This window comes from Branchiostoma floridae, unplaced genomic scaffold (genome assembly GCF_000003815.2).
Source record: "Branchiostoma floridae strain S238N-H82 unplaced genomic scaffold, Bfl_VNyyK Sc7u5tJ_1421, whole genome shotgun sequence".
Classification (NCBI taxonomy): Eukaryota; Metazoa; Chordata; class Leptocardii; order Amphioxiformes; family Branchiostomatidae; genus Branchiostoma; species Branchiostoma floridae.
Window position 1 is genome coordinate 317,167 of NW_023365714.1, and position 16,623 is coordinate 333,789.

Consider the following 16,623-nt stretch of genomic DNA (forward strand, 5'->3'; position numbering starts at 1 on the left):
AGGGTAGGTTAGTGCAGGATGGTCATCATTATCATCATTCTGGGGTAAGGATGACATAAAACATTTTAGAAAACAATCACAATATATCTCACTGACCAATCAGAAATCTGATGCATACACCAATAAGAACCATGCTTGTGGAACACCGCATTCACTCGTCTTGTCCCCTGCTCCACAAATCAGTGGTTTATGTTCCTTTGTGTTTCTGCCTTTATTTTCCCTATGTTTTAAGGCACTATCACATGTAACTAACAAACATGCACACTGCTATTAATCCCCGTCAAGGGCGCTGAGCAGTAGAAAAGATGAAGAACCGACCAATCAGAACCATGCCTGTGGAACTCACCAATCAGAACCATGCCTGTCTAAGTGACCAATCAGAACGTACCATGGTTGCCGGGGTGAAGCCCAGCACCTCCAGATATCCGTCGTCGTGTCTCTGTGGTTCCAGCTCCGGGTGCTGGCTGCTGCTGGGGTTACCCCAGGGCACCGTGCCGGAGCAGTACCTGCAAAACATCATCATCATCATCATCATCATCATTAACAAACATCACCATCATCATCAACAAACATCATCATCAACAACAACATCATCAGCTGCTGCTGGGGTTACCCCAGGGCACAGTGCCGGAGCAGTACCTGCAAAACATCATCATAATCATCATCAACCATCATCAGCTGCAGCTGGGGTTACTCCAGGGCACTGTTCCAGAGCAGTACCTATAAAACATCATCATCATCAACATCATCATCATCATCAGACAGTGCAGGTTTGTTAGTTTGTTCTTACCCGGGGATGTTGAGGTTTGTTAGTTTGTTAGTTTGTTCCTACCCGGGGATGTTGAGGTTTGTTAGTTTGTTAGTTTGTTCTTACCTGGGGATGTTGAGGAACAGCAGACAGTGCAGGTTTGTTAGTTTGTTAGTTTGTTCTTACCTGGGGATGTTGAGGTTTGTTAGTTTGTTAGTTAATGTTCTTACCTGGGGATGTTGAGGTTTGTTAGTTTGTTAGTTTGTTCTTACATGGGGATGTTGAGGAACATCAGGCCGTGCAGGTTTGTTAGTTTGTTAGTTTGTTCTTACCTGGGGATGTTGAGGCTTGTTAGTTTGTTCCTACCTGGGGATGTTGAGGAACAGCAGGCCGTGCAGGTTTGTTAGTTTGTTAGTTTGTTCTTACCTGGGGATGTTGAGGAACAGCAGGCAGTGCAGGTTTGTTAGTTTGTTAGTTTGTTCCTACCTGGGGATGTTGAGGTTTGTTAGTTTGTTAGTTTGTTCCTACCTGGGGATGTTGAGGAACAGCAGACAGTGCAGTTTCAGCTCCTGAACCTTTGCTGTCATGTCAATGTCGTCACACTGTGGAGAAAAGAAAAATGGAGGTCAAATTCTTCTAAATCTGTAACATTAACTTAAATGAGTAAAAGTTTATTCTTCAGTATGAACATGTGACTCAGCAGGAAGGAAGGAGGGAAGGAACAAAATAAGGAACTAGCCTACTCACCACCACCTGGACATATTTTGCCAGGTCCTTAGAACTGCCCTTCATCAGTTCACGACCTCCAGCCTGAAGGTCAAGACAAGACACCAACTGATTAGGCCACACTGACTTAATTCTATGGATGACATCCTCTGGTACGATAGCTCATCTGAGTTGTGAATTACACAATGACACCAAGTCTTGCAGAGAACTGGCTTGTTCGGAAAACTCACCCCAGCGTAGAACATCTTGTTGCGGAACCGGCTGTTGAACTTCTCAGGGTTTGCTTCTGCAGAGGGCAAAGGTCAAAGGTTACAGGGACAATAAGTACAAACATATCTTGTCTGTTGATATTTCTTTAGTGTTAGGCATGACTTGTCTGCTACTACTGTACACATTGTAGCGTTTCATCCTAACCAACAAATGACCCCTGACCTCGTGACTCATGGAACTCGAGCGCCACGTGCGCGTCCGCCCCCATGCTGAAGTAGTTGTTCATCACATCCAGCGGCAGCTGCAAGGTCAAAACAAGGTCAAGGTCAGCTGAGAGAAGATATTGCACTAAATTTCTCCTTTAGCCATCTTAAAACTTTCCTTTAGCCGTCTTAAAATGCTCCTTTAGCTTTATAGTTGGACAGAAGGTAATGAGAGAGGACGTTCTGTCTTATTTAGTATCAGGGTGCTGGACTTGACCTGAAGGTCAGTTCATACAACATACCAAGGTCAGATAAAACTCAAGGCTAGGACCACCTGATGGAGTAAACAATCAGCTGACAGAACGGCCATGCTGTAATGACCTTACTAGTGATAGAGTCCACCAAGGTCATGCAGCTTACAGGTTTTGAGGTAACTTGAAGCTGCCAATTTGTACAATTATGAGAGCATATAATATCTCAAATATATGTGGCACTTTTTACAGGACCAGGTATGCACTAGTACAACATCCAGCATGCACTGGTACAGCAACCAGCATGCACTGGTACAGCAACCAGCATGCACTGGTACAGCAACCAGCATGCACTGGTACAACATCCAGCATGCACTGGTACAGCAACCAGCATGCACTGGTACAACATCCAGCATGCACTGGTACAGCAACCAGCATGCACTGGTACAGCAACCAGCATGCACTGGTACAGCAACCAGCATGCACTGGTACAGCATCCAGCATGCACTGGTACAGCAACCAGCATGCACTGGTACAACATCCAGCATGCACTGGTACAGCAACCAGCATGCACTGGTACAGCAACCAGCATGCACTGGTACAGCAACCAGCATGCACTGGTACAACATCCAGCATGCTTTGGTACAAGACCCACAATGCACGACACTAAGTGCAGAACTCAGCATGCATGTCTGTGCAGGCTGTTACCTTCTCCTTCACTTCCCCCTCTGGAGCACCCAGCTCTGTGTCCTGAGGATGCCACAACACAGCTTATGTCAGAGGGAGGGAGCACACAAGGTGTAACTTCTGCAGTATTCTGAACTTACTGGTGAAAGACTAATGCTATTCTACAAGTAACCACCAGGTAATCAGGCTGTTCTATCAGCAACCATGACAACTGGGCTGCTTGCCTTGTGAGACAAATGTTCTATTCTATTGGTAACCATAACGACCAAGCTGCTCCATCAGCAACCATGACGACCAGCTGCTCTATCAGTGACCCTGACGACCAGGCTAAGTAACGATGACAATCAAGTTGCTCTCGGTAACCATGACAACCAAGTTGCTCTATCAGTAACCATGACGACCATCTGCTCACCTTGTCGCCGCCCTCGTCCCCCTCGTCAGCAGCCACCTGTCGGTTGGGCGACACCTGCAGGTTCCACCTGTCCAGCTGCACCACCGGGCCGTCTTCTACATGGGACAGGATCTTAGAGATGGGCTCGTCTGTGTAACCCTGGCAACAACAAACAAACAAACACCTCAGTGGTGGGTTCCCTTGGGGGTTTGACAAAGTATTTTAGCTATTGCTTGTATCAGGGTGCAAATTTGATACTAACCCCCCAGTCGAGAGTTATGAAATTTGATACTCACCCCTCCCTGGTTAATAGTTATGAAGTTTGATACTCACCCCTCCGGTTTTGAGAGGTAATATGACACTCACCCCTCCCCAGTTGAGAGGTAATTTGATACTCACCCCTCTCATTTGAGAGTTAGGTAATTTGATACCACTCCCCAGTTGAGAATTATAAAATTTGACCCCTTCTCAGTTGAGAGATAGGTAATTTGATTATCACCACTCCCGAGTTGAGAGTTATGAAATTTGAACCCTCCCCAGTTGAGAGTTAGGTAATTTGGTACTCACCACTCCCTAGTTGAGAGTTATGAAATTTGACCCCTCCCAATTGAGAGTTAGGTAATTTGATACCCCTTCCCAGCTGAGAGCTATGAAATTTGACCCCTCCCCAGTTGAGAGGTAATTTGATACTCACCCCTCCCCAGTTGAGCGTCCTGGCCAGGTCGTTGCCGGTGCCGAGCGGAAGCACAGCGACGGGGGGAGGGGGGTTCATGCCCAGGGAGTCCAGGGTCGAGAGGATCCAGCCAGCCTGCAAGGTCACATATCAGGCAGAAGGTCAAACCTCACTCAAAGGGTAAACGAACTCAGTAAGGTCAGAGGTCAGGCTAAAGGTGAAAATTCTTTTCACACCATATATGGTGTCTCACCGTTCCGTCCCCCCCACAGGCCAGGATTCTCAAGTTCGCGACCTTGCGGTACATTTCCAGCGCCTCCCGGGGCCCGCCCTGGGAGAGGTCGAACACCTGGCGGGGGTTCAGGTACCAGATGAACTTCTGCATGATCTTCGCTCCCTAAACAAACAAACAAACAAACAAACAACCATTCAACTGCAAGATCAACAACCAGTAACTCCTGTCCCTCCATTGTTAAGTTCCATTCTTCTACCTGTCAGTGTTGTATATATAAGACACCTCCTCCCAACACAAACATCTGGGTTCTTGCTTGGTTGCCCACAGTGTTGGGGTTAACAAATACCAGCAGCAATTTCATCCTTGCCCACAATCATTAATTATATACATGCCCAATGTTGTATAGGGCTTCATGTTATAGGTTTTTATAGTTTGATGTGCTAATGTACAGTTCAGTATTCTATAGTACAGTTCTATAGAACCCCCTGGTGCTAGTACAGTTCTATAGAACCCCCCTGGTGACAGTACAGTTCTATAGAACCCCCTGGTGACAGTACAGTTCTATAGAACCCCCTGGTGACAGTACAGTTCTATAGAACCCCCTGGTGACAGTACAGTTCTATAGAACCCCCTGGTGACTGTACAGTTCTATAGAACCCCCTAGCCTATTGCTAGTACAGTTCTATAGAACCCACCTGGTGCTAGTACAGTTCTTTAGAACCCCCTGGTAACAGTACAGTTCTATAGAACCCCCTGCATGGTGACAGCACAGTTCTACAGAAGCCCCCTGGTTGTAGTACAGTTCTATAGAACCCCCCTGGTGACAGTAGAACCCACCTGGTTGCCCCCACTCTTGGGGTTGACGAACACCAGCAGCGGTTTGATGAAGGGTGAGGCGACCGGCTTGATCATGAAGGCCTTCGACTTGCTCTCCTGGACAGGGGAACATGCCATATAAGGACAGGGGAACATGCCATATAAGGACAGGGGAACATGCCATATAAGGACAGGGGAACATGCCATATAAGGACAGGGGAACATGCCATATAAGGACAGGGGAACATGCCATATAAGGTCAGGGGAACATGCCATATAAGGACAGGGGAACATGCCATATAAGGACAGGGGAACATGCCATATTACTATTAGGGCTGGTTTCCTCATCATAATGCACTGGATTCCTTGTAAGAACTGGTTTTCTTACAATTACTGGATAATTAGGACTGGTACATCATTGTCATCATGCTTCATGAGAAAACATACAAATGTAGCTTAGCCCTAAGTACTGAAGTGGTTCATTGGGACTTTGGTGCCATCTTTGGCTGTACTGTAGCTTCCATAAAGGCAGAGGTTATATATAAGTAAGTCTTAGAAAGCAGATTCCAGGACCTTGAGTCTGAGGAGCTGTCTTAAGAAGCTGTGGCTCACCTTGAGAGATTTTCTCTTGATGGACGGCCGCTTCTTCTTCTTCAGCGAGGACTTGATTGACATCTGTCCGTAAGAAATGGGAAGATGTCAGCTTAGGGGGGAAAACATCATTTGTAGCTTATATTGATATAACCTTATGTCCTGCAAGTTTCTCAAGTTTACAAAATGGTGCACAGAGTTGGCATATATAATAATAGAAGGGCCAACACGATAATCACTGAACATCAACCGGATGCTACAAAAGCAGCAGGGTCCATATATTTTCCCATGACCTTGACCCCCATGACCTTGCTACCCCCATGACCTTGCTACCCTTCTACCCACCCTGTTCTTTGGAACCTTCATGATCCAAGATGGCGGCACGATGACCCCTGCGTGGGCTCCCAGGGTGCATTGCTCCTCGATGTGTTGCATCATGAAACATGATACTTTGTTGTGGTACTGCAGAAATATCAACATGAAACATGACGCTTAGAAGTTGGCAGTTGCCATATAAGGAGGAAGTGGAAGTTTTTTCTAAGTCAACTTATTAAGTGAAAGTTGGTATTTATTCCCATATATCAAAGAGTGATCCTATAGTTACAGTAGTTATTGCCATATAAGGAGTGAAAGTCGGTATTTTTGCCATATAAGGCATTGGTGTCTGTATTTATCGCTATATAAGGAGTGAAAGTCGGCACTTACTGCAGCTTTACACCAGGAACAGCTGATGGCAACAATCTCCTGTCAAACACAGAAAATGAGTAAAGTGCTGATTCACTACTGACAGTCACATTATAGTACAGTACAGTACTGCACTTACTCTCTACTAACTGTTACTAACAATAAATGTACATGTCCAATACAGTACAGCATCAGTGGTAGTTTTAATAGTGGCACCTAGTCTTACCTTGGAATGGAAGGAGAATTTCTGGTGGAACGGCTGAAAAATAGAACAAAGCAAGGTCAACTTCCTTACTATGCATTTATGGAGCTGAAGAACAGTACATGACTTTGTGGATAATATTTGACGGTTTATGACAGTTAACAGAATAAGCCCCTTTATTGCAAACAGAATTAAAGGCCTGGCCATCCAACAATCTGAAAATGCAATAATATAGAGTTTTGCACTGTCACACTGTTAAGTAAACATTTAGATGTGGTTAACCCTTTAATCTGTAGTTTTACATTGCAGAACTTTTTACACTAATGTGGTTTAACCTATGACCTATAGTGTTACCTTGCTGCACTGCTTGCACTGTTATAGTTTGACCTATGACCGGCAGTGTTACCTTGCTGCACTGCTTGCACTGTTATGGTTTGACCTATGACCGGTAGTGTTACCTTGCTGCACTGCTTGCACTGTTATAGTTTGACCTATGGCCTGTAGTGTTACCTTGCCACACTGCTTGCACCGTTATGGTTTGACCTATGACCGGTAGTGTTACCTTGCTGCACTGCTTGCACTGTTATGGTTTGACCTATGACCTGTAGTGTTACCTTGCTGCACTGCTTGCACTGTTATGGTTTGACCTATGACCAATAGTGTTACCTTGCTGCACTGCTTGCACTGTTATGGTTTGACCTATGACCGGTAGTGTTACCTTGCTGCACTGCTTGCACTGTTATGGTTTGACCTATGACCTGTAGTGTTACCTTGCTGCACTGCTTGCACTGTTATGGTTTGACCTATGACCTGTAGTGTTACCTTGCCACACTGCTTGCACTGTTATGGTTTGACCTATGACCTGTAGTGTTACCTTGCTGCACTGCTTGCACTGTTATGGTTTGACCTATGACCTGTAGTGTTACCTTGCCACACTGCTTGCACTGTTATGGTTTGACCTATGACCTGTAGTGTTACCTTGCTGCACTGCTTGCACTGTTATGGTTTGACCTATGACCGGTAGTGTTACCTTGCTGCACTGCTTGCACTGTTATGGTTTGACCTATGACCTGTAGTGTTACCTTGCTGCACTGCTTTCACGGTTATGGTTTGACCTATGACCTGTAGTGTTACCTTGCCGCACTGCTTGCACTGTTATGGTTTGACCTATGACCTGTAGTGTTACCTTGCTGCACTGCTTGCACTGTTATGGTTTGACCTTTGGCCTGTAGTGTTACCTTGCTGCACTGCTTGCACTGTTATGGTTTGACCTATGACCTGTAGTGTTACCTTGCTGCACTGCTTGCACTGTTATGGTTTGACCTATGACCTGTAGTGTTACCTTGCTGCACTGATTGCACTGTTATGGTTTGACCTTTGACCTGTAGTGTTACCTTGCTGCACTGCTTGCACTTGCCCTCCTGCCTGCGTCTGTGCACCCAGTGGTGTCGCACAAATGTCTGCAGAAACAGACACAGATGTTTGTTTGTTTGTGTTGCCAGTAGTAACCACCTCCACCATTTTGCAAAAGCCAACTCACAGTGTACAGTTATATGTGATTTTCTTAGAGCTTTGATGAATCTTGTTGGGATTTTTAATGAAATCACCAGAACCATAATTTACTATTCCTCTATCTGATACTCTATCTACTTATTCCTGTGCTCGTGCATCTTGTGGTGATGTCGTTATTAACTATCTGTCGGAGTGGGACATGTGACCTTGACCCACCTCTCGAGAACCTTTTGTCCCCGGCTCCCTGAAGGTCGGCCGGCATCTGAAGTTGATCTGGAAAGAAACAGCGTTCATGTTAGTAAAACAAAAGTGACACTTCAAGCCTTCGTCACAATGAAGCATCAGGTGTAAAGATGTGAAACTGCAGAACACAGAATGAAGCAGGAGACGGAGTGGCTCCATCTCAGATCAGTCTTAAGTCTCACCTTCTCTAAGACGTGCATGCAGCCCTTAAGTCTCACCTTCTCTAAGACGTGCATGCAGCCCTTAAGTCTCACCTTCTCTAAGACGTGCATGCAGCCCTTAAGTCTCACCTTCTCTAAGACGTGCATGCAGCCCTTAAGACCTTCTCTAAGACATGCATGCAGCCCTTAAGACTCGCCTTCTCTAAGACACATGCAGCCCTTAAGACTCACCATCTCTAAGACATGCATGCAGCCCTTAAGACTCACCTTCTCTAAGACGTGCATGCAGCCCTTAAGACCTTCTCTAAGACATGCATGCAGCCCTTAAGACTCGCCTTCTCTAAGACACATGCAGCCCTTAAGACTCACCTTCTCTAAGACATGCATGCAGCCCTTAAGACTCACCTTCTCTAAGGAACTCTAACCTTCTCTAAGTAAGACTCACCTTCTCTAAGACATGCATGCAGCCCTTAAGACTCACCTTCTCTAAGACGTGCATGCAGCCCTTAAGACTCACCTTCTCTAAGACGTGCATGCAGCCCACGTGGACCAGGATCTTACAGCCAAGACATTTCTTCCTCGGCCCAGATTTCTGCAAGGGGAAGAAAATCCAGCGTGATAATTACATGTTATACACAGGTAATAACAATAAGTCATTGTAATTATCATTATAACAGGGATGATAAAATCATTTGCTTATCATTACAGGGATGATAATGACATGGGTGATGATAATAACATAATGATTATTACAGGGATGATAATGACACACACATTGCCATGGACCTGGTGCGTTTCATGTACACTAAGGACATCAATGAGAGGAATCATGTCCATTGCCATGGAAGAAGCATTTTCATGTACACAGAGGACATGGACATGAGAAATCATGTCCTCTGCATGGTTCTAGATCCATTGCCATGGAAAAGGCATTTTCATGTACACAGAGGACATGGACGTGAGAAATCATGTCCTCTCCATGGTTACAGATCCATTGCCATGCAAGAGGCATTTTCATGTACACAGAGGACATGGACGTGAGAAATCATGTCCTCTGCATGGTTCTGGATCCATTGCCATGAAAGAGGCATTTTCATGTACACAGAGGACATGGACGTGAGAAACCATGTCCTCTCTATGGTTACAGATCCATTGCCATGGAAGAGACATTTTCATGTACACAGAGGACATGGACATGAGAAATCATGTCCTCTGCATGGTTCTGGATTCATTGCCATGGAAGAGACATTTCATGTACACAGAGGACATGGACGTGAGAAACCATGTCCTCTCCATGGTTACAGATCCATTGCCATGGAAGAGGCATTTTCATGTACACAGAGGACATGGACATGAGAAATCATGTCCTCTCCATGGTTACAGATCCATTGCCATGGAAGAGACATTTTCATGTACACAGAGGACATGGACGTGAGAAATCATGTCCTCTGACTTACGAAGAAGTTTACCAGGCAGTCCTGTTCCCCCACGTAGCAGAAATCGCCCGACTCCTTCGTGTCTGTCCAGATGTGCTCCCCGTTTACTGCGTTGTCCTGGCAACAACAAACAAACAAGGTCATAGCCACACATCTACTCACACACATCTACACACACAGTGACACACATCTACGCACACACAGTGACACACATCTACACACACACAGTGACACACATCTATACACACACATCTACACACACACACATCTACACACGCATCTACACACACACATCTACACACACACACATCTACACACACACACATCTACACACACACATCTACACACACACATCTACACACACAGTGACACACATCTACACACACACAGTGACACACATCTACACACACACAGTGACACACATCTACACACACAGTGACACACATCTACACACACACATCTACACACACATCTACACACACACATCTACACACACATCTACACACACATGTACACACACACATCTACACACACATCTACACACACGCATCTACACACACACATCTACACACACACAGACTGACACACACACACATCTACACACACACACATCTACATGCACACATCTACACACACACATAAACAAACCCATACATCTACACACACACATCTATACACACACACACACAAGAACACACGCACACACTGACACACACACATGGCCACCCCTCCACTTATACTTACCGTCCAGTCGACTGATGTCTTGAGCTGGCGTTCCCCCCCGTGCTTCAGGTGATGTTGGTTCGGCCCATGGTGGGTGTGGTCCTGGCCTCGCAGGTAAGACCTGGATATTGCTTTCCTGAAATATAAATTAAAGCAATTATCATAACAGCAGTGATTATCATAACAGCAATTATCATTACACTGATTATCATGACAACAGCAATTATCGCAACAGCAATTATCGCAACAGCAATTATCGCAACAGCAATTATCGCAACAGCAATTATCATAACAATTAAATTAAGGGCGAGCAGTTGGGTTAATGTAACCCCTAAATATTTGGCTGGGTTAAAAGCAACTGCCATATGTTTGGCTGAATTAACCGCGACCCCTAAATGCTGGGTTACCAACAAGGGTTGTAGCTGTGGACGTCTAGGTCATAGATCACCCTTCCATGTAGCATACAACGTCACAGATTTACTAGTAGTAGCCAGATGGCACATAGGGTGGCACCTATCTCCTTTTTAGTAGCCCTTGGGCCACACACAGTTCTGTGCATCTCTACAGCAGGGGGCTAGTCTTCTGGCAGTGGTGTGTGCGTTCAACTCCCACACTCTTTACTTACAGCAGGGGGCTACAGTCTTCTGCACTGGTGTGTGTGTTCAACTTCCACACTCTTTACTTACAGCAGGGGGCTAAAGTCTTCTGCACTGGTGTGTGTGTTCAACTTCCACACTCTTTACTTACAGCAGGGGGCTACAGTCTTCTGCACTGGTGTGTGTGTTCAACTCCCATACTCTTTACCGAATGCTGAGTGCTAGGCAGAGAAAGCAGCATGTACCATTTTTAAAGTCTTTGCTTTGACTCGGCCGGGGATCAAAGTCACGACCTAATACCAAATGCAAGGCGAACATTCTACCCACACGGCCATTGCACCAGTTATATTCTACATAGTCTACAGACCCAATAGCTTTATAAATTATATGGTTCCATGTAGCATAGCTTTAGTAGTTATAGACCCTTCCATGTAACGTAGCTGTTAGAGACCCTTCCATGTAGCATAGCTTTAGTAGTTATAGACCCTTCCATGTAGCATAGCTTTAGTAGTTATAGACCCTTCCATGTAGCATAGCTTTGGTAGTTATAGACCCTTCCATGTAGCATAGCTTTAGTAGTTATAGACCCTTCTATGTACCATAGCTTTAGTAGTTATAGACTCTTCCATGTAACGTAGCTGTTACAGACCCTTCCATGTAGCATACAGACTCCATAGCTTTTAAATCTTAGTAGTAACTGTTAACAGTAATTGTAATGTGAAATTTGATATACTTGTCGATGAAAAGTAGCAATAACCACACGAGGAACAGACAACAGCAACATGCAGCGGCATACTTGAAACTTCGCGGCATCCGAGCGATCCCGTGGAAACGGGAGTCGGCCTCCTCCCTCCCAGCATCCTCCATGCCTTCATCATCATGGTCTTCATCAGTTGCCATGGTGACGACAATCCGAGGGACGGGACCCTTCGGCTTTCCCCGGGACAAGCGTAACTTCCGCGCATAGTAGTGCATGTTCAAGGGCATGTCCAGGGCACCACCAAGGTCACAAGATGGCCGACGTGTCCCCAGAACTCATGTCAGACTACCATGGTAACACAAAATGGCAGCTGTTTCCAAAATGTCAAATCACCATGGCAACACTACTTCATAGCAGCAGGGGGTGATGGGATTGCTACAGCTTCTGGATATATGTCCCATGATGCTTCTCACCTGGAACGAAGGTACCAATGCCTCAAACCAAGCTAAAAGCACATAAATACGCCTTTATCAGGACCTCTGCATAACAGCACAATAAAGTTATCATAGAATCCTATCAACACACACGCATCCCCCATCAGAGCCCAACAGAAACACACATCCCCCAACAGAGCCCCACAGAAAAACACATACCCCATCAGGGCCCCACAGAAATACACATCCCCCCATCAGAGCCCCCAAGGCACATCCCCCAACACAGCTACACAGAAATACACATCCCCCCATCAGGGCCCCCAAAGCACATCCCCCAACAGAGCCCCACAGAAACATACATCCCCCATCAGGGCCCCCAAAGCACATCCCCCAACATGGCCCCACATACAGCACCCGTACCTGCCCATAGATAACGTTACACTTCCCATCGGGGCCCCACATACAGCACCTGTACCTGCCTATAGATAATGCTAGTGCCCCCATCGGGGCCCCACATACAGCACCTGTACCTGCCTATAGATAATGCTAGTGCCCCCATCGGGGCCCCACATACAGCACCTGTACCTGCCTATAGATAATGCTAGTGCCCCCATCGAGGCCCCACATACAGCACCTGTACCTGCCTATAGATAATGCTAGTGCCCCCATCAGGGCCCCACATACAGCACCTGTACCTGCCTATAGATAATGCTAGTGCCCCCATCGGGGCCCCACATACAGCACCTGTACCTGCCCATAGATACCCCCATCAGGGCCCCACATACAGCACCTGTACCTGCCCATAGATAACGTTACAGCCCCCATCGGGGCCCCACATACAGCACCTGTACCTGCCCATAGATAACGTTACAGCCCCCATCGGGGCCCCACATACAGCACCTGTACCTGCCCATAGATAACGTTACAGCCCCCTTTGGGGCCTCTCCAAGCCTGACATCACGAGGAAATCCTGAACATCACATGGACCGGTCCACTCTTTAACGGGGAGGTCTATACAGTGGTCTAGTCCATTCCAGATTGATGATCCGAGTTGGGAGGATGAGGACAGGAGGACTGGACCAACCCACAGCAGAATGGAGGAGGGAGGCAGAGAGATGGGGCTGGTTCACTGACAGCGGGGGGCACCAATCCTGACGGCTAACAGGAGCATCCCATCTCCATCGCCATGCCGACACAGCCTCCTCAGCACCAGCTGACCTCTGACCTATGAGATCATCAAACCTTACATGGAGCAGCAGACTGGCCCACTTCTGGATAGAGGGAGTACGGGTCTGCTCCACTTTTGGACGGGGGGAGGAGTAGAGGACTGGCCCACTTTCGGATGGGGGGAGGAGTAGAGGACTGGCCCACTTTTGGACGGGGGGAGGAGTAGAGGACTGGCCCACTTTCGGATGGGGGAAGGAGTGAGGACTGGCCCACTTTCGGACGGGGGAAGGAGTAGAGGACTGGCCCACTTTCGGATGGGGGGAGGAGTAGAGGACTGGCCCACTTTCGGACGGGGGGAGGAGTAGAGGACTGGCCCACTTTCGGATGGGGGGGAGGAGTAGAGGACTGGCCCACTTTCGGACGGGGAGAGGAGTAGAGGACTGGCCCATTTTCGGACCGGGGGAGGAGTAGAGGACTGGCCCACTTTTGGATAGAGGGAGTAGAGGACTGGCCCACTTTCGGATGGGGGGAGGAGTAGAGGACTGGCCCACTTTTGGATGGGGGGAGGAGTGAGGACTGGCCCACTTTCGGACGGGGGGAGGAGTAGAGGACTGGCCCACTTTCGGATGGGGGGAGGAGTAGAGGACTGGCCCACTTTCGGATGGGGGGAGGAGTAGAGGACTGGCCCACTTTTGGATGGGGGGAGGAGTAGAGGACCGGCCCACTTTTGGATGGGGGGAGGAGTAGAGGACCGGCCCACTTTCGGATGGGGGAAGAGTAGAGGATGGGTGAAAAACTCTGTACAGACTTCAAATTCTGTACAGATTAGAAATGCTGATTCCGACCCGATTCTGCCTGCAGTAAGATCATGCTAGCACACACCTGCAGAGATATAAGGTTCTCACCTGAGTTTGTCCCACCTGAGCGGCATGTCTGGTACAGGTAACACACCTGTAACATTACCTGGTTACTGCAGGTGAGGCCAGGTGGGCTACATGCACACCTGTCAACCTGTCTGTCACAAATAGAACAGGTGACACACCTGTACCGTTTCCTACAGGTAAGAACAGGTATACTACATGTACTACACCACTCATTCATGAATATAGTGATGTCATCACCCTCCTGTTGCCATGACTACAGACATTTATTGAGGCTGGTGGCAGAATGTTTAAATATAGCGCTGGCGCACGTGTCGGCTTCATTTCTTTATTTCCGCTGCTCGATTAATTTTCTTCAGAGCGGAGCCAAAAGCAGGCCAGGACTGTGTCTAAAGCAGGCAGGGACTGTGTCTAAAGCAGGCCGGGACTGTGTCTAAAGCAGGCCAGGACTGTGTCTAAAGCAGGCCAGGACTGTGTCTAAAGCAGGCCAGGACTGTGTCTAAAGCAGGCCAGGACTGCGTCTAAAGCAGGCCGGGACTGTGTCTAAAGCAGGCCAGGACTGTGTCTAAAGCAGGCCAGGACTGTGTCTAAAGCAGGCCAGGACTGTGTCTAAAGCAGGCCGGGACTGTGTCTAAACCAGGCCAGGACTGTGTCTAAAAACAGTCTTGCTGCCAACATCGTAACTGCTAAAAACTATACAGGATTGCTGTTAGACACTGTAAAACCAGTGGTACCTCACCCAAAGCTAATGCTACCGTCATCTATAACTTATTGTGGCATCAGTAGCATAATATGGCCCAGAACCGAGGTCCTGGGTTCGAATCTACCAGACTTTGTCACTGTTGGCATGTACATGTGGTACAAGCTCCCTTCCCGAGACTGACGTCCCACTAACCAAGTACCTGAACTGTTTTCTTCTTTATCTTGTTTCTGTACTGATGATGCAGCTGTTATACATATAACCAACACAGCGGAAAACCAGTCACAGATATACGAACCCTGCTTTACACTCGCATCGACTGCATGTCAGAAACCTGGTTACCGGGCGTGTCAGAAACCTGGTTACCGGGGTTGTCAGAAACCTGGTTACCGGGCGTGTCAGAAACCTGGTTACCGGGCGTGTCAGAAACCTGGTTACGGGGCGCTCCTGCCCACAAACAATACACTATGCAGCACATCCTGCTTCTGCTTAGTCTGCTATCATAACGTCAGTACCACAAATATACACTAATAATACAGTGTAGCTGTCTCTACCCAAACAACTGCACTTGGTGGATAAAGCCTTCAACTAAGAAAGTAGCCTTTTTTGTGTGGGGTATTTGTGACAGCAATTGCCCCAGGTGTGGCCCAGGTGTGGCCATAGCACTGTAGGTTTGAGTTGAACAGTCACTAGGAAGGACACCCGCCTTTTTCCATAAGTGCGGTGGGTTCTTTAATGTGCTCGAAGTGTGGCTCTTCTTAAGCACACACGTGGTGACTAAATCAGCACCAAACACCAGACTTGTTCCTGCACCAAACACCAGACTTGTTCCTGCCCACATAACCTGCACCAAACACCAGACTTGTTCCTGCCCACATGTACATAACCTGCACCAAACACCAGACTTGCTCCAGCCCACATAACCTGCACCAAACACCAGACTTGTTCCTGCACCAAACACCAGACTTGTTCCTGCACCAAACACCAGACTTGCTCCAGCCCACATAACCTGCACCAAACACCAGACTTGTTCCTGCACCAAACACCAGACTTGTTCCTGCACCAAACACCAGACTTGCTCCAGCCCACATAACCTGCACCAAACACCAGACTTGTTCCTGCACCAAACACCAGACTTGTTCCTGCCCACATAACCAGCACCAAACACTTGTTCCTGCACCAAACACCAGACTTGCTCCAGCCCACATAACCTGCACCAAACACCAGACTTGCTCCAGCCCACATAACCTGCACCAAACACCAGACTTGTTCCTGCCCACATAACCTGCACCAAACACCAGACTTGTTCCAGCCCACATAACCTGCACCAAACACCAGACTTGTTCCAGCCCACATAACCTGCACCAAACACCAGACTTGTTCCTGCACCAAACACCAGACTTGTTCCTGCCCACATAACCAGCACCAAACACTTGTTCCTGCACCAAACACCAGACTTGCTCCAGCCCACATAACCTGCACCAAACACCAGACTTGTTCCTGCCCACATAACCTGCACCAAACACCAGACTTGTTCCAGCCCACATAACCTGCACCAAACACCAGACTTGTTCCAGCCCACATAACCTGCACCAAACACCAGACTTGTTCCTGCACCAAACACCAGACTTGCTCCTGCCCACATAACCTGCC

At 47.5% G+C, this 16,623-nt stretch overlaps 1 protein-coding gene across 1 annotated transcript in view; it reads right to left on the reverse strand.

The window, feature by feature from the left end:
• Positions 1–16,623, reverse strand: part of LOC118407540 (diacylglycerol kinase zeta-like) — a 33,350-nt gene that overhangs the window by 14,649 nt on the left and 2,078 nt on the right. Inside the window, exons 2-20 of the mRNA XM_035808017.1 lie at positions 10,514–10,628; positions 9,803–9,886; positions 8,851–8,925; positions 8,146–8,202; positions 7,812–7,877; positions 6,442–6,474; positions 6,237–6,275; positions 5,877–5,993; positions 5,553–5,615; positions 4,962–5,057; positions 4,143–4,286; positions 3,911–4,024; positions 3,238–3,375; positions 2,847–2,888; positions 1,907–1,985; positions 1,705–1,760; positions 1,496–1,558; positions 1,277–1,350; positions 356–506 (exon numbers count right to left, since the gene is read on the reverse strand). Coding sequence (XP_035663910.1) covers positions 356–506; positions 1,277–1,350; positions 1,496–1,558; positions 1,705–1,760; positions 1,907–1,985; positions 2,847–2,888; positions 3,238–3,375; positions 3,911–4,024; positions 4,143–4,286; positions 4,962–5,057; positions 5,553–5,615; positions 5,877–5,993; positions 6,237–6,275; positions 6,442–6,474; positions 7,812–7,877; positions 8,146–8,202; positions 8,851–8,925; positions 9,803–9,886; positions 10,514–10,628 — 1,606 coding nt within the window. The remainder of the gene's footprint in view (positions 1–355; positions 507–1,276; positions 1,351–1,495; positions 1,559–1,704; positions 1,761–1,906; positions 1,986–2,846; positions 2,889–3,237; positions 3,376–3,910; positions 4,025–4,142; positions 4,287–4,961; positions 5,058–5,552; positions 5,616–5,876; positions 5,994–6,236; positions 6,276–6,441; positions 6,475–7,811; positions 7,878–8,145; positions 8,203–8,850; positions 8,926–9,802; positions 9,887–10,513; positions 10,629–16,623) is intronic.